The 20,920-nt window shown below is 37.3% G+C and overlaps 3 protein-coding genes and 1 long non-coding RNA gene across 4 annotated transcripts in view; 2 read left to right on the top strand and 2 right to left on the bottom strand.

Annotated features, from left to right (window-relative positions):
* Positions 1-4,882: 4,882 nt before the first annotated feature.
* Positions 4,883-9,506, top strand: LOC107048096 (tRNA (adenine(37)-N6)-methyltransferase). Its single transcript, XM_015271075.2, has 3 exons — positions 4,883-5,075; positions 5,589-5,912; positions 7,218-9,506. Exons 1-3 carry the CDS (start codon positions 4,978-4,980, stop codon positions 8,353-8,355), a joined length of 1,560 nt encoding a protein of 519 aa, XP_015126561.1. The 5' UTR covers positions 4,883-4,977; the 3' UTR covers positions 8,356-9,506.
* LOC107048093 (ribosome biogenesis protein BOP1 homolog) lies at positions 8,678-13,278 on the bottom strand. The gene is made up of 6 exons (XM_015271072.2): positions 13,058-13,278; positions 11,127-12,262; positions 9,934-10,648; positions 9,273-9,372; positions 8,969-9,164; positions 8,678-8,894 (listed from the first exon to the last, which is right to left on the bottom strand). Exons 1-6 carry the CDS (start codon positions 13,160-13,162, stop codon positions 8,741-8,743), a joined length of 2,406 nt encoding a protein of 801 aa, XP_015126558.1. The 5' UTR covers positions 13,163-13,278; the 3' UTR covers positions 8,678-8,740.
* On the top strand, positions 13,166-16,203 carry LOC114841693. The gene is made up of 2 exons (XR_003783196.1): positions 13,166-13,492; positions 15,637-16,203. It is a non-coding gene; the product is annotated as an uncharacterized LOC114841693 (long non-coding RNA).
* LOC107048097 (RNA polymerase II-associated protein 3) overlaps positions 14,014-20,920 on the bottom strand; it is a 96,660-nt gene continuing 89,753 nt past the window's right edge. The window contains exons 2-9 of the mRNA XM_015271076.2: positions 20,202-20,511; positions 19,718-19,840; positions 17,306-17,550; positions 16,558-16,768; positions 16,205-16,492; positions 15,583-15,840; positions 15,129-15,321; positions 14,014-14,911 (exon numbers count right to left, since the gene is read on the bottom strand). Of these exons, the coding sequence (XP_015126562.1) occupies positions 14,823-14,911; positions 15,129-15,321; positions 15,583-15,840; positions 16,205-16,492; positions 16,558-16,768; positions 17,306-17,550; positions 19,718-19,840; positions 20,202-20,351 (1,557 nt within the window). The 5' untranslated portion in view covers positions 20,352-20,511 and the 3' untranslated portion in view covers positions 14,014-14,822. The remainder of the gene's footprint in view (positions 14,912-15,128; positions 15,322-15,582; positions 15,841-16,204; positions 16,493-16,557; positions 16,769-17,305; positions 17,551-19,717; positions 19,841-20,201; positions 20,512-20,920) is intronic.

Genomic DNA, 20,920 nt, shown 5'->3' with positions numbered 1-20,920 from the left:
TTCTTCATGAATGCGAAGAAGAAATAAGTGTAGGAATTATAAGTGCATGTGGGTCAGAAGAGCTCTGTAGCACAACTGATTGTCAAGAGGTGTTTGGGAGTGCAATGACTGCTGGTTGGCCCTGCGGATGAGGATGATGGGGGGTGGGTGGGGGCGCAGGTACACCGGTGCCCAGTTTTTGACCTACGGACTAGGACTAGGTACCATTACCCCCACCCGCAGTCTATCCTGCAATTGAAGCTTTCGAATACGAATGAGGGTGACTCATTTCTCCTCTCCTACTTCTTCCCGTCTTCTGCACGGAGAGAAATATTCAATAAAAATTACGTATCTTTCTCGTAATCTCGAAGCGAAATGTGGTTGTAGGAAATTTTACGGAACTGTCACGGAATTTTTCCAGAGCGTTTCGTAATTTTTATCTGAATCTCGTGTGAAAAATTACGATACCGTCGCTTAAATTTTCTGAGTCGATTCCGTAATCGGTGAGCGAATTGTGAGATCCGTAATTTTTACTGAACATTTCTGTACGTGTGATTATTGAAGAGCAGAAATCACGTCGTTGATTTCGCTTCGCTTTTTACCCCTGTGTATCATAATTTTTCGTGACTCCAATGATTTTTATTTTTCTCAATCCAGTAAAGTAGCTCTTTTCAGTTTTTAAATTTTTCAACTAAAATGCATGGAAAAAATTTGAAAAAATTCATACCCAGTTGGTATTATCTAAATTAAATTTCGCAAAATATTGATATTTTTTCAAACATTTCCCTCTTATAAATAAATAATAAAACTTGTAAATAATCAAGTGGTCAAATTGAATTTAAAAACTACAAGATAAAAAATTAATGAATAATTATTGTAATGATGAAACGACAGGAGAAGAGAATAAAACCGATACTTCAAATTTAGAAACATGAAAAGAAACATGAAAAGATAGAAAGATAGAAAAAATTATATAATCAATAAATAAATAAGTAAATAAATACGAAGCTATTCGTTTATTCCTTGAATTATTAAAAAATTGTTCAGTTTGTTTCATTTTCCGTGCCTGCGTATTATAATTTTTCTTGAGTCCAATAATTTTCATTTCTCTCGACCCAATAACCAGATCTTTCAATTAACTTTAAAAACACGTAAAAAATCACACTATATTAAAATTATATAAACCAGTTTGATAAAATAATTAACTGGTGAAATTGAATGAAAAGCCAAGAATAAAAAAATGAAAATAAAGCAGGAAAAATTGTACGATAAATCATTAACTGAATAAATAAATATGTAAATTACAAAATTTTGTAATGACTGACATTTCCAAGAATCGTAATTACGAGGATTTACATATCCCTCGAGGGGATTTGGGTCCGCAAAAATGAGTCGTTGCAGACAAGGCAGGTGGGCCTCATCGAAGTACGCGGTACCTCTCCTCTCCCCCTCTTTCGCATGAACCTACGGTCCCAGGGCAAACAGGTCAATTTCCTAACGATTTCAACTTGCACTGAATATTCCATAAATAAAATGAAATTTGTACTGATTATTTCGCCTTTCAATAATCTTACTCGTGTACAATATCACGTGACTGATTATTTTTTCTATTGATCGACATTTAATAAATAAATAAATAAAAATTGAACGATTCTTTTATTCTAGATCCTAAAATCGAATTGGCCTGTTCACCCTACTTTAATAAATAAAAAAATATGGCCCAGTCAAATAATTTTTTTCTGTTAATTAAAACACTCTTGAAGGTACGGACGCCATCACATCCCCATTTAAGTGACTCTTTTATTTCAGATCCTACCACGAAATTCGAATTTCCCTCAGCCGTCCAGCAATTGGCCTGTTCACCCCACTTTACAGATTTTGAATATTGAAATTGCACCGAAAAGGTATCAGCGGTTTTATTACGGGTACACCTGGAGCGAACGGTAATCCCTCTACCTGATGGATCCCTCCCTGCGGAAATCGCTTTGCTTGACAATCGCAAAATTCCGAGAATACCGAGGAACTATTCAATCTGGGGGATTGACAATGTCAAGGCATGAGGGAACAATGACATTGAATGGAGGCAATCGACTCCCCCTAGCCCCCCAGGCGTCTCCGGACGAGGGGAATGTCGCCCTCAACTACGTGTGTAACGCCACGCACGGGAGACAGCCCAGGTGGGGAAGACTAGTTTGGGACACCGAGAAAAAAAAAATTACTTTTGCCAAGTAAATTGACCAACTAGAAAAAAATCCACACATTTCAAATGCAAATATTTACATGAGTAGCGAAGTGGTGAAACGGTTCACGTCGACTCATCTCCCAGTTGAGTTTTTGAGGAATATTTCCGAATCTAAGGGAGATAACGAAATTTTCATAATAACATTTGTTGTAGCCCTCAATCGGCTCTACAAAAAAGGTCATAATGAAAATTTCGCTAGCTCCTTTAGATTCCGAGATATCTATTGATAACTGGTTAATAGTCAAAGTTGATTTGTAGCGTTTTACCACTTCGCGACAGTGGTTACCCCCTAGCATTTCAGTCGGAGAAGTTGGCTCCCCCCACCATCGACAACGTAAATGTGTTTGGGTGAATCTGTGTGTCCCTCTGCGCGACGGGACTGCGCAGTAAAATTACTCTCGGCGTGTGAGAGAGAAACAGGCGGATTCTTTCTCTCAGTTTATCTCCCCTAGCTCCGCCTCCGGCGGAAGAGTGAGGGCTTCCGAACATTTAATTCCTTGAATTCTGGAAGCCTCTAGCTCTCCGTTCTCCCCGAAAATAGAGAGCTAGGGCGCATCGACTGTAATTCCGGAATGTTGGGGAATTTTACTCCAGAAATGATCGGTTTGCTTCGGAATAGGGGGAGAAAAAAATCGCAGATTGAAAAAACGTCAGTTGAAACATGTTTATTGTCCATTAATTGATTCATTACAACAAGAAAGATTGACATATTTATGGGAACTCGCAAGTAATGCGTATTCTTCGGAGTGACTGCAACAGAAAACAGCTGATTAAAAAATATTCAACAGTGTTTTTGATGGAACATGATTATTTTGAAATAAATAGTCTTCACAGACAGTATTTTGTATTCGCGTGGAATACTCAAATTTTCATGAATAAAAAAATATTTTAGATATTGGGGACAGATTTCGGAGTTTTATTGGCAATACGTCAGTGTTTTGATCCATATGGAAGGTTCATTAACAAAAAGTCGGATGAGACACCTTCAATGCCTCCTCAACAACTCTTCATTCATGATCCCTCGACATATTCTCGACCAATACTCAATGTTTTATCAGTCTCTTCGCAATACTCAGTGTTTTTTTTATTCCAACTAATTTGCAATACTAAATTCTTGTTCTAAACTTTTTAATGTTGTCAGAAGCTCAGAACCATAAATTCAATAAAACAATTAAATATAAAAAAGAAGAATATCAAGTATGAAAAAATGAATAAAAAAATATTTTAGATATTGGGGACAGATTTCGGAGTTTTATTGGCAATACGTCAGTGTTTTGATCCATATGGAAGGTTCATTAACAAAAAGTCGGATGAGACACCCTCAATGCCTCCTCAACAACTCTTCATTCATGATCCCTCGACATATTCTCAAACAATACTCAATGTTTTATCAATCTCTTCGCAATACTCAGTGTTTTTTTTATTCCAACTAATTTGCAATACTAAATTCTTGCTCTAGAATTTTTAATGTTGTCAGAAGCTCACAACTGTGAATTCCATAAAACAATTAAATATAAAAAAGAAGAATATCAAGTATGAAAAGATGAATAAAAAAATATTTTAGATATTGGGGACAGATTTCGGAGTTTTATTGGCAATACGTCAGTGTTTTGATCCATATGGAAGGTTCATCAACAAAAAGTCGGATGAGACACCTTCAATGCCTCCTCAACAACTCTTCATTCATGATCCCTCGACATATTCTCAAACAATACTCAATGTTTTATCCATCTATTCGCAATGCTCAGTGTTTTTTTTATTCCAACTAATTTGCAATACTAAATTCTTGCTCTAGACTTTTTAATGTTGTCAGAAGCTCACAACTGTGAATTCAATAAAACAATTAAATATAAAAAAGAAGAATATCAAGTATGAAAAGATGAATAAAAAAATATTTTAGATATTGGGGACAGATTTCGGAGTTTTATTGGCAATACGTCAGTGTTTTGATCCATATGGAAGGTTCATCAACAAAAAGTTGGATGAGACACCCTCAATGCCTCCTCAACAACTCTTCATTCATGATCCCTCGACATATTCTCGAACAATACTCAATGTTTTATCCATCTCTTCGCAATACTCAGTGTCTTTCATTATTCAAACTAATTTGCAATACTAAATTCTTGTTTTAAACTTTTTAATGTTGTCAGAAGCTCACAACTGTGAATTCCATAAAACAATTAAATATAAAAAAGAAGAATATCAAGTATGAAAAAATGAATAAAAAAATATTTTAGATATTGGGGACAGATTTCGGAGTTTTATTGGCAATACGTCAGTGTTTCTTTTATTATTCAAACTAATTTGCAATACTAAATTCCTACTCTAGACTTTTTAATGCTTATTCAAATGTTTATCAATGTGAATTCAATAAAACAACTAAATATCAAAAAGAAGAATATCAAGTATGAAAAAATGTCTTACTCACTCCACTCAGCACTTGAAAGCCGCGATAACGAATGGCACGTAATGTTCTCACAATAAATACTCCCTGAACAAGAATAGTAACCTCCGAAGAGCACTCATTCGCAGCAAGCGGCGAACTGAGTAAAAACTAAAACCGAAATTCGCCTCCTCCTTGGCCCTTCGCACGCACGCGCAGTGGCGGCTGTCATGAGAACTCGCCAGAGGTGCTTCATTGGAAATCCCCCCAACCGCACACATGTCCACTCCTCAATAATCGAAGTTTTAATTCGCATTTCGAAGTGGAAACAATATTATTCAACTTGGAGATGCCGAGGTCGGTGAATTAATTGATGATGGAGTCTGTCAATCGTCCGGGGGACGAACCGGTGGAGCCTGAGTTCATCCTCGGGCAGTTGAACATCGCACGCCGAGAGATTCACAATTTGAGGTGAGAATGATGTTTCATAAATAAATAAATAAATATTGAGTGAAGATTGTTATTTTCGAGAAGTGAAGGGTATTTGTTCGTTTCGATTTCTCAAAGTGAAATGAACAGCTGAAATTACCTGAGTCAATTTTACTGTATCAAATTCATCGGTTATTATGAGAGATTATTGGGAAGTAATCGGCAAAATGCAGATTCTCAGTGATGAGACCCACGATTCATTGAATCATTTTATTATTTGTGCTAGAACTAGAAAATCGTGAAGTGGTCATCGGAAATGTTGATGAATGAGGGGTTGAAATGTTGATAAAATTTAATAATTTTTTTTTCAATTACAAAGAACAATTCTTTCCCTTTGTGACGAGCCTAAACTGAGCTCAATTGGTCAATTTGTTTCTGAGTTATGAACAATTTTAAAAAAGTCTAAAGTGTCCATTTTACCCTACCCTCCCCTAGTCATATTTAAATTATCCATTCAACTAGTTGTGTTCATCGAATTTATTATTGCTCTTGCAGACAACAAATTAAGAGCCTCAGGTACATATTCGAGAAGGATGTGAACGGTATAAAGAGACTCATCGGTCTCAACTCAGGAGCCAGTACCCCAGGGGACGATCTGACTCCTGTGGAGCCGACGACGTCGACTTCCCAACCGGTGGATACGTCCTGCGTGTCCATGACACCCATCGGAGTTATCAATACCGGATTCCCCAATAAAAGAGCGACTCCGAGGCAGTCGGGAATCGGCAGGGACATGTGTGGGAAGATCACGTTATTTAACACCGTTTTCACTAATCCGGAGCATGCGTTGAATGGACTGCAGGAGTTCTCACACATGTGGTGAGTAAATAAGCAACACTGCAATTTTACATTTCCGTTGAAATTCAGCAATAATTCTAGATTGTGAAATTGAACGAGTCGATTTTTCGTTTTTTGAGTCGTCAAATTATTTTGAGAAGAATATTTTTTGGAGAACCACTGAAAGAGTCAAAAGACAAATTTCTGGAGTGGATTTTCCCAGCAATAGATGAGGTTTTCAGACATTTCAGACATTTCCTTCCGAATGAAAGCACTGCAATCGTTCAAATTTAAGTTTTGCATTTTTCGCGTTATATTGACGCATTATGATCCAAAAAGTTCGAAAATACAATTTTTAGATCGTGTCCATACGTATGTAAACAAATTTTTATTCGCTTGTTCGCTAATGAATCGATGAAATTGAATCTTTTTTTTCTCTCAAACGTAGATATTGCTGAGCACTACCAATCGCCATTAATTGAAATTTTTTCAAATTTTCAAAAATTGGTTTTTCACGATACCTAAGAAAAATGTTCTGAATTGATTGATTGACAGCTTAAACTGTTTGTTCCAATGTCATTAAGTCAAAGTTGAAATATGATTACTACAGCTTTACTGGTTGATTTGATTTTTTGATGAATTTTTCATGAATTTCCCTGAAAGTGAGCGTTTCGATGATTTCTTCAACTGTGATGTATCAAATCCATTCAATTATGTATCCAGGAGTAATTTCCCACTTGTTTTTAATTGATAAGTATTAACCCTGCCATTAAGTCACTTAAATCCATGCTTATATCCATTAAAACGTACTAAAAAATTCATTCACATTCCAAATTCAACCAGAACTCGACTTCATGCTTAAAAAAATAAGTTGTCCAAAACTTCAATTTCAATTACATATTCATAGTCCACGAATGTTTAAAAATTTCTGACATAATTGGCAAATTTGATGATTGAAAGTGATTGAATCTACAGTATTTTTTCAATTTTTCTGGCAAACTTATGATGCAATTGACGTGAAAAAATATAACGTTTTTGCGTTTTGTCATTATTTAATGACTGACGAAATTTTAAGGTGGTGCGAACATTTTCCTGCGTTTTCTCTAAACTTTTAAAAAGAATCACAAAACTAGAAAAAACGCATGAAAATTATCGCACCACTACGCAACTTCGTGAGCCATTAAAGAATGACAAAGCACAAAATCGTTATATTTTTTCACGTCCCTCCCATCGATAATTTGCCAGAAAAACGAAAACAACGTCAATTTTGGCTAAAAGGGTGTCGAACATCCTTAAGAATAAACCCAGTGCGTGCACTAAAAAAATCCCCGTCATTTCCCTTTCCAGGATACTCTTCCACTTCCATCGTAACGAGTCGACCCACATCCGTGCAAAAGTGGCCCCCCCTCGCCTCAACGGCGTGCGAACCGGAGTGTTCTCCACGCGCTCCCCGCACCGTCCCTGCCCGATCGGTCTCAGTCTCGTAAAAATCCTGGAGATCGAGGATAACACGATCCTCTTCGAGGGAGTGGACACAGTGGACGGTACCCCAGTGCTGGACATAAAGCCCTACATTCCCCAGTACGACAGTCCCCTGCACGTCGAGCACGTGCTGAAGGGCGAGACGAACGGCAACCCTGAGGAGCAACTCGAGGAGAGCGTCGAAATAATGAGTGAACCACCGAGAGAAGACGTATCAGGAGACGAGGAGCTGGCCCTGAGGCTTCAGGCGGAGGAGTTTGAGAACTCCTCGACCCTCGAGAGCTCTCCAGGGGCCCTCGAGGCTGAGTATTTACTTCCCCAGGTGGACAATCCCCCAGGAAACGATTCCTCGATTCCCCCAGGGGCTGGGGATGAGGATCCCAGGAATTCTCGACTGCTGGACGGAGCTGATGGCCCCAGTGCAGTCTGTGGAACCGACATGGACTTCCTCAACCGAAGAATGCTGAACCTGAGGCACGACAACTCCCCAGTGAGGATGGGAGTGCGCGAGGCTCCCGATGGCGAAGAGGGACTCGAGTCCCAGGCGCTAAGGCCCTCCCAGACTGTATCTAATATTCAGAATATCCCTGCTGGGGCCTCCAGGGTCAGCACCAGCAGTCTACAGAATCTAAGCGAAGGGGCTGAGGCCCTGGAGCAAGTCGACGTCAGAGTGCCCGACTGGATCAGCCAGTCTGGATCTAGATCTCTGTCCGTTGTCTTCAATGAGAGGGCTTTGAGACAGCTGAATGAAATTGTTAATGACAAGACGGAGGAGCAGAAGAGGGCCATTGAGAATGTCCTCAAGGAGGACCCCAGGTCTGTCTACCTCAGGCAGAGGTGGGCCAATCAGTTTTATACTTTTCTCATTCATGATTTACATATTAGCTGTAGGTTCGATGACAGCAGGGGAATTGTCACTGTTTTTCAAGTCAGACCTGCTGGCAGAATCTGCGACTGTGGGGAACCTGAGTGGCAGTGTCTCGGGCACTCGCCTGTTTCGTAATTGCGGGGAGAATTTTGTATTCAATTTTTTTTATTTAGGAGAGAAGTTAATGATAATATAGGGATTATGGAGTTTTTGGAGCAAGTGAGATAAAATGTTTTGGTTGTTCTTGAATTATCCTTGAAAGGGTGCGATTTGGGGAAAATGTTGAGAAACACTTTTTGGAGGAAATTTAATTATGCACGAAAAAGATTCTTTGATATTTCCTCCTAGGACCAACCGTTTTCGAGATAAATAGACAATTCAAAAAATTGTTAATTCGAATTTGTGTAAAATTCAATTTTCTTGGCATTTCCTCATAAATAACGACAAAAAATTCGCGCAAATGTAAAATTGATTTATTTACTTAAGAAGGAAAGTATAATTCACGTGAACTCATGGAAAATTACGTGTACAATCTGATGGTGGCATCAGCCCCAGCCGAGAAAACCCAGGGTTGAATAGGATGGAATGCGACATCCAGAATGCCAAAGTCGTTGTAAGCCTCGTGATTGGAGAACCTCTTGAGAGGGACAATGAGTGGATTCTGGAGAAGATCGCTGCAATTAAAAATACCATAAAATTAGAAAACTATTTTGAAGCTATTCAGACATTTCTCAAGGCTTATTCTCACTTGTAAACCATTCCATGAGAGACAATGAGGCCTCTGTCATCAGCACCAGATGCAAATAGAGGATAACGTTTGTGAAATGCCACTCCACGCACTCCAGTACCATGCAATCTCAATGTCTGATAGGGCTTTGTACTTAAATCCATGTCAAACCAAAGCATTTTACGATCGTATGTACCAACGAGTACATTATCACCAGCTGAAAGTTGATTTAATAAATTATTGAAGTAAAAAATGTTTAAACACACTCAATGAGTTTTTCTATTATTAATTTTACAATTGTTTGAGTTATTATTTTTTTATTTACCTGGATGAATGGCCATTGTTGATATCCACTGGCATCCAGACAACAATTTCTTTATCATCTCTTGTTTCTTGAGGTCATAAATACGAATGTGTCTTTGAGTCTGAAATATTTGAATATTTTTATTGAATTTCCATTCACTTCAATTCAAAATCAGAGATGAATGTTGTCATTCTACATTATTTATTTACTGTGATTTATCAAAATGAAATTAAACGGCCACTTCATAAAAATTAATCCTAAATTGCCTTTTTTATTTCAACAATTGAATAAAATTAGATTTCTTTCCACGTTTAATCGCCTCAAAATGACCTATTTCATTCTGTAAAATTAGATAAAAAATTCCTTATTCGTCTCATTATTGAAATTCAAATTAAAAAATAAATATTGTTGTTCCAAGCAATATTTATTCATCGTGATTTATCAAACTGCAATAAAATAGCTATTTCATTCTGTAAAATTTGACTAAAAGTCCCTTTTGCGTCTCATTATTTAAATTCAAATTAAAAAATGAATATTGTCCAAGCAATATTTATTCACCGTAATTCATCAAACTGAAATAAAATACCTATTCTACTAAAACACCCCCGAAATTGAATATTTACCCCTGACATTCAATGAATCAACCGAATTCTCCCTCAAAATAAAAAAAATCCATAATTACCGCAACGAAAAAGATAGGTTTGACAGGATGAAACAGCACACACTGTACGAGTCCCTTGGGCCTGCTGAAGGGCATCTGTGACCTCCTCTTGGACAGTTGACTGATCAAGACCGACCTGTTCTGCCCATCTGGCATGACAGTTGCAAAGTAATCCCCCTTGGGATGCCAAGTGACTTGCTTAACAATCTTAAAGTGATTCATAACCACCCTGACCCCAGTGCCCCACAGCTCCCCCTCAGCCTGCTCCCACTGAACCGCAGTCTTCACCCTCTCGCTGACAATGACATCACTCTCAGGAATAATCCCCATGAGTTTATCAGTTTTACTGGTCACCAGGTGATCCCCCACTCCGGGATTTACAAGAAGTACTTTTTTATCAGCAGCAACAGCGATGAGGGAGACAGCCTCGTTCGGACACCAGGCGACACACCTGATGATGCCCCCACAGGGAATGACCTTGACACATCGCCCAGTGGAGATCTCCCAGATTCGTAAATTCATGTCGTCACCACCAGACGCAAAGTACTGCCCTCTTTCCTGAGTTGTGATGGATCTCACCATGTCGGTGTGGCCTTTGTAGACCATTGACATGGTCGTGGGGAAGGGCTGGAGATCTCTGGGACTGGGAAGCTGGGGGACCAGCACCTCGGGGTCGATTGTCAGCTTCATTTTCAGGGCTCTGGGGCACAGGTAGAGGTCCAAACATCTCTGGAATCTGTGATGAGAGAATGCTATTAATGTGATTATTTCTTCCATATTTTTTTCATGATTTCCATTTTTTGGGCTTGATAAAATAAACTTGCAATAGTTGATTAACATAACATTTATGCCCTGAGTGTATGAAATAACAATCATTAAATTACCAATTAAAACACGCAATTTCACTTTTGATTCCATTTAAAAAAGTAAATCAAGCATAAAATGTTAATTTCGTTTCATTAGAATAAAATGAATATTTTTCTTCACTAAAAAAGTGAAATTGGAATAATTAATCATTCCGAATGGTATTCCATTACGAAATAACGATTAAAAACAGTCAATTCTGCTGTCAATTTTGAAGCAGAATTTTTTTTCATTTTACAAAAATAAAATGAAAATTTTCATCAATTAAAAACCGTGAACTTGAAACAATTATTTCAAATATCACTGCATCATCATGCAAAAACAATTCCAATCACCAATAAAATAATTACCTCTCCTTGATATACTTGGGATAAGCAGGCACTTCCCTCAACGACTTGAACTTCTGCGGTATAAAATGAAGTTTCCTCTTCCAAGGTGTCATCTTGAGTTTATTCCACTGCTTCAGCTCCCTCTTATCGAACAAATATTCCGGTGGTGGATTGTAGCTTTCAGCATGTCCAGGCAAATGCCTCTTGGGCGCTGGAATATGCTTGTGAATTCTCCTCATCTCCTCAGCCTGATCATCAGACGCCCAGAGCATGTAAAACTGGGGCTCCCTCTTCCTCTCCGCCCTCTCCCTCTCCATCTCCTCCGAGGACTTGATCCAGCCCATCTTCAGGGCGTGCACTAGCTTCGAGACCTGTCTGGCTTCGTTTTTCGAGGGTAGAAAGGACCTCTTGTGCTCGGGAAATTTTCTCAGAGGTGTTTTCATCACTTCAGAGGTGAAGTACTCGATCCAGGGGGCATAATCGTCGAATTGGGCGTCTGGAATCTTCTGCTTTTGAATTCTCGTGATGAGGTTTATGTCCTCTTCACTCAGGATCACGTCTTGGCCAGTTGTTGGGTCTTTTACGGTCCTCCAGAAGTCGGGATCTTCCATTCGCTTGAGGAAATTGTCCAGGAGGTCCCCTTTCTCTGGCTTCAACAGCTTCTTTCCGTCGAGATTGTAACCGATGTGGGGGTAGTCGTCGTACCACTTCATGGGGATGTTACCAACGGTATTGCGAATGTCCTCTTCGTCAGAGGAGTCGTACTCGTACTCGTCCTGAGGTGGTTTCGACGATGTTGAGGGGTTTTCTGGGGATTTTGGAGCATTTTTCGGGGGTTTGGAGGGTTTTTTGGGGCTTGAGGAGCTCGACAGGGGCTTCGAGGCGTTTGAGGGGGGTCGAGAGGGGCCTGGAGAGGCCGGGGAGGGCTCTGGGGCGTCAGATACTTCGGATTTTTGGTCGTCTTCGGAATCCTCTGGGTCTGAGGCCTCTGAGGCACTCTCGAAGGAGAGCTCGTCAGTCTCGATGTCGGAGTCGAAGAGAACCTCGTCTTTCTCCTCGTCAGAGTCCTCTGGGTGGGAGTTCTCCGGGGCATCGTCGTCGGAACTGTCGTCGGAGTTGGAGAACTCGTGGGGAAGGAGATCCTCCGCTCCAGAGTCCTGTGAGTTTTTTGGAATTGAGGGGTTTTGCGGATTTTTCAGGGGCTGGGGGACAATATCAGAGGATTTTTTCGATCCAAGTTTAAATTTCCAATAAAAAAATCTCTTGGCATTTTTTTTACAATCATTCTTGGGGTAATTACTTTGGAATTGTTATTTGAATTAGTAGAAATTCATTTTTTCTGTTAGGTTTTCAGATTTTATTGTTAATTTTTGCAGATAACGTGAGAACGAGTGGGTTTACGAGAAAATGGAATGAAAACTTTTTTGTAGAGAATTAAATTTCCAACGAAAAATGTTATTTGACATTTTCCTCTAAACCCACTCGTTCGGAAAATAATTTAACATCTGTACAATGTGTGAAAAATTGATTTGGTAAAAAGAGATAAAATGAACCTCGTTAAGTTGTCAGTATGTTACGAACAAATGATGCGATTCGAATCACTCTGGTCTCATTTCAAAGTAGAATAAAAAAACTTGAAACTGAAAAAAAATCATAGAATTTCACTCTGCCGATCTGGAGTTATTGACGATTAAAAACGACTCATTCTATTCTCTCACGTCTTAAACTCGATTATTGAATCCTGCATTCCCCAGAACAGTGATTTTAGCATGAAAGATTGAAAAATTAATGAATTTATGAATTATCTACATTCATGAACAATTCGTTTCTAAACACAAAACAAAAAAATTTCGTTTCTAACATTTTTTGGATTCTAAGACCCACAGGCGCTCCCCAGCCATCGATCTGCATCGAGCTGTCGACATCAATAAATAAATTAATTTCCAAATTACCTGATTGGAAGACGCCACTTCATCCTCTTCATGATTCTCCACCTCATTATGAATTTTCACATCCTGAGACTTTCTTTTCAACAAGTTTTTGCCCTTTCGCGGCATGTTTACGCCATGTGAGTCACTTCACGATAGAAAAAAAATAGAGGTTATGTTTCCCCACATGTACATTCGCCATTTTCCCCCGAAGAGCGCAGGCGCGCTCAAAGTTTCCAGCACGTGATGCACTTGACGTTTTGTTTCGGTACACGAACCCCACAAATCTGAGCTCAAAGGGCCCAAATTTAACAAAAACAACAAGAAATTTGGTTAATTTGATTCAGCGGTTGAGTGGTGAAGGGAGATGTTAATTTTTGGAAATGGAATTCGCTTGGAGTGGACGGGGTTGGGGAAAAATGTGGCAAAAGAACTCCTTTAGAACTAGGAGATAATGACGTAATTTGAAAATTTAAGAAATTCGTTAGGGCAGTGGGGTAAAACAGCCCCTTTTGATTTTTTCAAAAATGTTAACAGCTCATTTAATTTTAAATATAATGAAATAATTTTTTTCCGCGGAAACTACACTTCTTCCCCTTTAGAATGAGCCTGGACTGATCTCAATTAATGAATTTGTTTCTGAGTTATGAGTATCACAAAAAAAGTCAAAAGGGGGCGTTTTACCCCACTCTCCCTTAATTCATTAATTTATTATTGTTAATTAGTTAATTAATTGTTATATTATTAATGTAGGGGAGGTTGGGGTCAAACGGACACTTTTGACTTTTTTTTAAATGTTAATGAGGGGTTGAAATGTTGGTAAAATTTAATAATTTTTTTTTTTCAATACAAAGAACAATTCTTTCCCTTTGTGACGAGCCTAAACTGAGCTCAATTGATCAATTTGTTTCTGAGTTATGAATAATTTGAAAAAAGTCTAGTGTCCGTTTTACCCCACCCTCCCTTAATTATTAATTAATTATCTTGGTAATGAGTCAGTTTAGAGATTTTCTACGAAAAACGACTATTTATTAATTCACTTAGAACTGCGTGTCAATGACATAATTTAAAAATTTAAGAAATTCGCTATAAATTCATGAATTTGTGAAATCCATTAATTTGTAAATTTAGGAGAGAATGTAATGGAGGATTTTATGTCAGGGAATTTCCTCCAAAAAATGGTTAATAATATCTGAGAAGAGATTTTTGTGGAGAGGAAATTTTTAGGTGTGAATATATAATTTAAGAAGTTATGAACAGAGTTGTTGCTTCGAAAATCGAAAATTATTTATTGTTAATTGGACGATTGTGGCGCAATGGAGAGTTCTAAACAAAACTTTCAAAAGTGCTTTTCGGAGGAGAATAAAATTTACAGTAAAAAAGATATCTTGATAACTTCATTTAAATTTTAATCAGTCTCCTCTCACTGATCACTGGCTCTTCAATTTTGCCTGATACCACTCGTGCAAATCTTAAACTATTCACCAATTGTCTTGGAAATTGGCGGACTGTAACCAAGTGCTGAGGAAGCTTTTGCGAACATGAGAAAATTGTACACGAAAAATTAAATCAATTGATTAATAGTCTCAATTTAACAGCCCAAACGCAAATTATTTCACGACTTCACCGATGAATATTAATTTACAAAACCGTTAGCAATGATTGAGAATACTTTTTATTTCTTAAACTCTTCAAACTCTTGAAAAATAATCTGCATAAAGCTTTGAGTTTTTACTTGCTTTTAACGTTAGTATCACGGTTTCATAGATCTCTTGGAGTATCTACACGTTCATAGTTCGTATTTGGAATGCAGGGAGTCGATTTCGGCTTCTGGTTGGCCGTCTGTTGTTCTGCAATAGGTGAATAACGCTTCCAAATCTGAAAAAGGCCAATTGTTCAATAAAGTTCTCCTAAAATTCACTAAATATTCAAAAAACGTTATTGATTTTTTTCAATTATCTCTCAGCTTCACGATTTCAATGAAAAATCTGTAGAGATTCTCTCATAGATAGTGAAACCTTGAGTAAAAGAGAACTCGTGAATTTTTCCATTTCGGTACTGCACAAATTATTAAATTGACTTTCGGCATTTTTACCTTCTTTCTCTTTTTTTGACATGAACATCGTCAACATCCTGAACCTTTTGATCTCGGTCAGGTGATTGAGGTAATGGAACACCGGATCTTTGTTAGGAACGAAGTGCGTCGAGAGGACCTTTAGAATTTCACTGAATGTGTCGGACTCCATCGAATCTTGGAAAACTTTTGCAATTGATTCTGCTGGAATTTGCTGTGAAGAACAAAATCACTCGATTTTTAAAAGCACGAAAATAATTTTCATTTTTTTGCTAAAAATTTCTGAAACATTTGAGGAATCTTGGACCGTAATTTCAGGTTTTGTTGTTGAACACACTTCCAATAAAAACTTTTTTTCCATCAATAATTACCGAAATGATCTAATAAAGAATGGATTAACAATTGATTTTCAACATTCTTCAATAGTTTTTAGAGAAAAATAGTAATGAATGAAGAAATACATGAAAATTGATACCTTTAAGTATTGATAACGAAATTCAGGGGATCTATTTTTGTTCCAATTCATGAGGAACTGCACTGCTGTTCTTGGAACTGGGGGTAGATCCAATTTTTCAACTGAAGACACTTCTGCTGGCTCTTCACGGCTTTCTCTCGATGCATTTTTCTCCAAATTACCTTCGACGTGAGATTCAACCTTTGATTCACATTTCTTGGAGTCCATGGACAGCTTAGAGAGGTCCGAGGTTACTATAGGCACTGATCTCAACGGTTTCTGGAATAAAAAAATGCAACATTTAAAATATTTCAGTCAAGGAAAAAGCTTTTCGATTTTAATTAACACGAATTAATGTAAACAACACGATTAAATCTGGAATTGGAATTATTTCAATGTCTTGAAAGTTCAAAAAAGGAAAAATCTATTGCATTGCATTCAATTTTTAGATAAAAAGCTAATCAATTTCCAAAAAAATGCATTCATACATTTGTCTGTTGACGTTTGATAAAAAATTACTCAATAACATATCAAAGATATGAAAGAACTTATAATTGACGATTCGACTCCTTAATCTGTTCAGGATTACAAAAATTACATTTGACATGTCAATTATTAAATAAAATAAAATCGTACAACTCACCTTCGATCTTTGATGTGGCAATTTATTAATCACCTTAATCTCCTCAACACTGTCCTCAACATCAGGCAACCAATCTCGATACTTAGACGTCCCTCCGTCCCATTCACCTCGAATTTTGGGCGTCCCCTCTTCAGTTATCAAATATTTTTCATCTAGAAATTTCTCAACGCACTCTTCTGGCTTATGTACATCAACAATCTTGAGAGTAATCGTTGGTTTCTCAGACTTAGTCTCTGTTTCTGATTTAGATACTGGTTCTTGTGTTTTTGTGCTGCTTAAAATTAGTGGCTGTAATGCAAAAATCGTTGAATTTTCAAGAATAACGAGGGAGCAATGGGGAAGATGAGGAATACCTTGGAATTGTCGAGTCCCTTTTGGGCAGTGGCAAGCATCCTCTTAGCTTCTTTGTTATCAGCCTCGAGACTCAGTAGTTTCTTCAGGTCCTCAACAGCTTCTGCGTACTGTTTCAAGGCCATTCTGGCAGTTGCCCGTCGATGATAAGCTTTCACGTAATGCTCATCTCGTTGGATAGCTGATGTGCAATCTGATTCTGCGGAAAATAAACTAGAACACAATGAATAATTAATTCATTACAGAAAAACTTGGAGAAATTCACTAATTCGTTAGATTTTTTAAAGAAAACTTTGTAAATTACAAAAAAAAATTGTTGATCAATTTTGTTTGAAAGTTTTAATCCAAAAAATCCTCACATTTCTGTAGACATTTGGTAACAGACAAGACTTTTTTAATTCCTAAAATTTCTGAAACTTTGGAACTTACGGATTATTTAATTCTCAATTGGGCTTTTTTCTTCTTTTTTGCCTTTTTCATAATCTAAAACCTCGTTGAAATATTTGGAGTATTTTAGCAAAGTAGAAACAAGAGAAAAGACATTAAAAAAATTTATTAACTTGTCGATTTCAAAAATACGAGAGAATTTTTTCTGTTGGAAATTTCATAACTTCCAAAAGAAGTCTCACGATAAATTTACGTCGGTGTTTCTATCTTCGAGATATTTTTATTAAAAAAAGGAAATTAGGATAAAGTCTACGAATTTTAAAAGTGCATTGAAAAGCCCGCAAATTCACTTCAGACACGTACTTATCCATTTTTAGATGACAAAGTGCTCGATTAGCCCAGAAAACTGCGTCGTATGGGAAGACTTTGATCGCTTCGCCGTAGCACGCCATCGCTTTGTCCCATTTCTGCTGATTGACGTAGGTATTCCCCATGACTTTGTGCTTGATTGCCTCTTCATGATTCTTCTCCAGCTCCTCTTTACTCAGCAGCTCCTCACCCGAGTCCTCAGACTCATTCTCCTTGTCGATTTCCTCGCATGCTTTGTCCTGGTAAGAAAGAGGAGAATAAATTGAGAGAGAAATCATCTCTGGAGACGAAATCCGTGGTGAATTGGTAAATTAAGGATGTTCAGCCATTTTCAGAAAATCGTATTTTTTCGTGTTCAAGGAAAATTCTATTACTTTTTGGCTGATAGCAGAACATATGAAACAATTGGTTTTCAATTGAAAAATAAAATTATTTCATTTCATGAACAATTCAACACGTCATGAATATTTTTTAAAAAGTCAAAAGTGTCCATTTTACCCTACCATCCCCTACTTGCGATTTTTAATAAACATCCTTAAGTGCATTTTTTCGAGAAAAAAAAAATGCAGTTATGCTAGTTCACCAATTTTTTCGTGTTCAAGGAAAATTCTATAACTTTTTGGCTGATAGCAGAACATATGAAACTCACTTCTTTCATGTTAAAAAACAATTGATCGCAATGGTCTCACCAGAAATAAATAAACAAATTTTTCTTTGCACAGGGACTCTTGTGGGATTTATGTTGAAATTTGTAATTCACTGTTCTGCACAGTTTGGTGCATTTTGCCCATTCCATTTCTAAATAATAAACATGGGTTGGTGGATTGAAATTTTTATCGAGATAAAGGGAACTTCATCTCTCAGTTGAAAAAAAAACAATTTTTTTTAATAGGGGAGTGTGGGGTAAAATGGACACTTTTGACTTTTATAAAAATATTCATAACTCAGAAATAGATTCATCAATTGAGCTCAACTTTGCTCATCACAAAGAGGAATCATTGGTTTTCAATTGAAAAATAAAATTATTTCATTTCATGAACAATTCAACACGTCATGAATATTTTTAAAAAAGTCAAAAGTGTCCATTTTACCCTACCATCCCCTACTTGCGATTTTTAATAAACATCCTTAAGTGCATTTTTTCGAGAAAAAAAAAATGCAGTTATGCTAGTTCACCAATTTTTTCGTGTTCAAGGAAAATTCTATAACTTTTTGGCTGATAGCAGAACATATGAAACTCACTTCTTTCATGTTAAAAAACAATTGATCGCAATAGTCTCACCAGAAATAAATAAACAAATTTTTCTTTGCACAGGGACTCTTGTGGGATTTATGTTGAAATTTATAATTCACTGTTCTGCACAGTTTGGTGCATTTTGCCCATTCCATTTCTAAATAATAAACATGGGTTGGTGGATTGAAATTTTTATCGAGATAAAGGGAACTTCATCTCTCAGTTGAAAAAAAAACAATTTTTTTTAATAGGGGAGTGTGGGGTAAAATGGGCACTTTTGACTTTTATAAAAATATTCATAACTCAGAAATAGATTCATCAATTGAGCTCAACTTTGCTCATCACAAAGAGGAATCATTGGTTTTCAATTGAAAAATGAAATTATTGTATTTCATGAACAATTCAACACGTCATGAATATTTTAAAAAAAGTCAAGTGTCCATTTTACCCTACCATCCCCTACTTGCGATTTTTAATAAACATCCTTAAGTGCATTTTTTCGAGAAAAAAAAAATGCAGTTATGCTAGTTCACCAATTTTTTCGTGTTCAAGGAAAATTCTATAACTTTTTGGCTGATAGCAGAACATATGAAACTCACTTCTTTCATGTTAAAAAACAATTAATCGCAATAATCTCACCAGAAATAAATAAACAAATTTTTCTTTGCACAGGGACTCTTGTGGGATTTATGTTGAAATTTATAATTCACTGTTCTGCACAGTTTGGTGCATTTTGCCCATTCCATTTCTAAATAATAAACATGGGTTGGTGGATTGAAATTTTTATCGAGATAAAGGGAACTTCATCTCTCAGTTGAAAAAAAAACAATTTTTTTTAATAGGGGAGTGTGGGGTAAAATGGGCACTTTTGACTTTTATAAAAATATTCATAACTCAGAAATAGATTCATCAATTGAGCTCAACTTTGCTCATCACAAAGAGGAATCATTGGTTTTCAATTGAAAAATGAAATTATTTCATTTCATGAACAATTCAACACGTCATGAATATTTAAAAAAAAGTCAAAAGTGTCCATTTTACCCTACCATCCCCTACTTGCGATTTTTGATAAACATCCTTAAGTGCATTTTTTCGAGGAAGAAAAATGCAGTTATGCTAGTTCACCAATTCACGACAGAAAATCTTCTCGTCATCAGGGAAATTTAACTCACGACGTCGAAGCTGTCCCAGGCAGAGTAGTCGTACGACTTTATGCGTTTCGATTTGCTGCCGTTGTCTTTGCTCTTGGACTTCGATCTCGAGGATGTCTTCTTTCTTCGTATCGGAGGTAGTGCCTGCAAGAAATTTATCAGCCGTGATTTGTGGAGATTGGAAAATGAGAAAAAAATCTTTGAAATCTTTGAATCTCTGTATTGTTGCACTTCCCCATCGTCATCCTCCGCAAATACTTCAACCGCTACTCTATCCACGAAAAATCGACGAATAACCCCTTGTGCACGAAAATTGATGAGCAAAAAAATAGAATGAGTGTTTAAAAAAATAAACGATTCCCCATCGTTGTGCAAAATTGTCAATCTTCCCTTGACGACGCAAAATTTACCGGTGACCACGAGCCCCCCGAACACCTCCAGAACGTTCCACCAATCGTACAAACAAATCCGAAAAGAGCAGCAGATAATAAAATCGACTGTTTACCTGGCTCGCATCAGGGTCAGAGCCCCTCAGTTCCATGTCAGCCTTTTTCATCTGCTGCTCCCAATTCTTCATATCCAAGAATTCATTGCGAAGAGTATCGGCATTCTCGCGCACCTGCTTCTGAAGGGCGATCGACTTGTCGAGTTCCATTTTTGCTGCTTTTGCGACAATGTACAAAATTTTACAAAACCGGCATGACTCGTTGCCAGGCACGAATCAACAGATTTCTAACCATAACAATGAAAACGGCGAACTCAGCTGTTGCTGGTGGTGGGGGCAACCACTGCTTGAGTCGTTGATCACTGCTTTTCTGGGGAGCGATTTTTGCTCGTTTTGTGTCGACATAAAATCGTAAATTTTAACCAATCCTAGTTGAGTATTCCGAATCTAGGGCTGTCATTGGCTGAAATTTACAATTTTATGTCGCTCCCCTGGGGAGCGATTTTGCTCGTTTTATGTCGACATAAAATCATAAATTTTAACCAATCCTAGTTGAGTATTCCGAATCCAGGACTGTCATTGGTTGAAATTTACAATTTTATGTCGACATAATATGAGTAAATGCTCCCCTGGGGAGCGATTTTGCTCGTTTTTGTGTCGACATAAAACGAGTAAATCGCTCCCCTGGGGAGCAATTTTGCTCGTTTTTATGTCGACATAAAATCATAAATTTCAACCAATCCTAGTTGAGTATTCCGAATCTAGGACTGTCATTGGTT

Source organism: Diachasma alloeum, unplaced genomic scaffold (genome assembly GCF_001412515.2).
Source record: "Diachasma alloeum isolate Michigan unplaced genomic scaffold, Dall2.0 Dall_scaffold_00185, whole genome shotgun sequence".
Taxonomy (NCBI): Eukaryota; Metazoa; Arthropoda; class Insecta; order Hymenoptera; family Braconidae; genus Diachasma; species Diachasma alloeum.
This window is presented reverse-complemented; position numbering and strand designations above follow the sequence as displayed.

What these genes read in the sequence shown, in the direction of transcription:
- LOC107048096 (XM_015271075.2), top strand. Translation starts at nt 4,978, where the DNA reads ATGATGGAGTCTGTCAATCGTCCGGGGGACGAACCGGTGGAGCCTGAG. An exon ending in CGAGAGATTCACAATTTGAG is followed by an intron (nt 5,076 to 5,588) that starts GTGAGAATGATG and finishes TTGCTCTTGCAG; the next exon opens with ACAACAAATTAAGAGCCTCA. An exon ending in CAGGAGTTCTCACACATGTG is followed by an intron (nt 5,913 to 7,217) that starts GTGAGTAAATAA and finishes TTCCCTTTCCAG; the next exon opens with GATACTCTTCCACTTCCATC.
- LOC107048093 (XM_015271072.2), bottom strand. Translation starts at nt 13,162, where the DNA reads ATGCCGCGAAAGGGCAAAAACTTGTTGAAAAGAAAGTCTCAGGATGTG. An exon ending in AACCTATCTTTTTCGTTGCG is followed by an intron (nt 9,373 to 9,933) that starts GTAATTATGGAT and finishes CAAATATTTCAG; the next exon opens with ACTCAAAGACACATTCGTAT. An exon ending in TCTCATGGAATGGTTTACAA is followed by an intron (nt 8,895 to 8,968) that starts GTGAGAATAAGC and finishes TTTTAATTGCAG; the next exon opens with CGATCTTCTCCAGAATCCAC.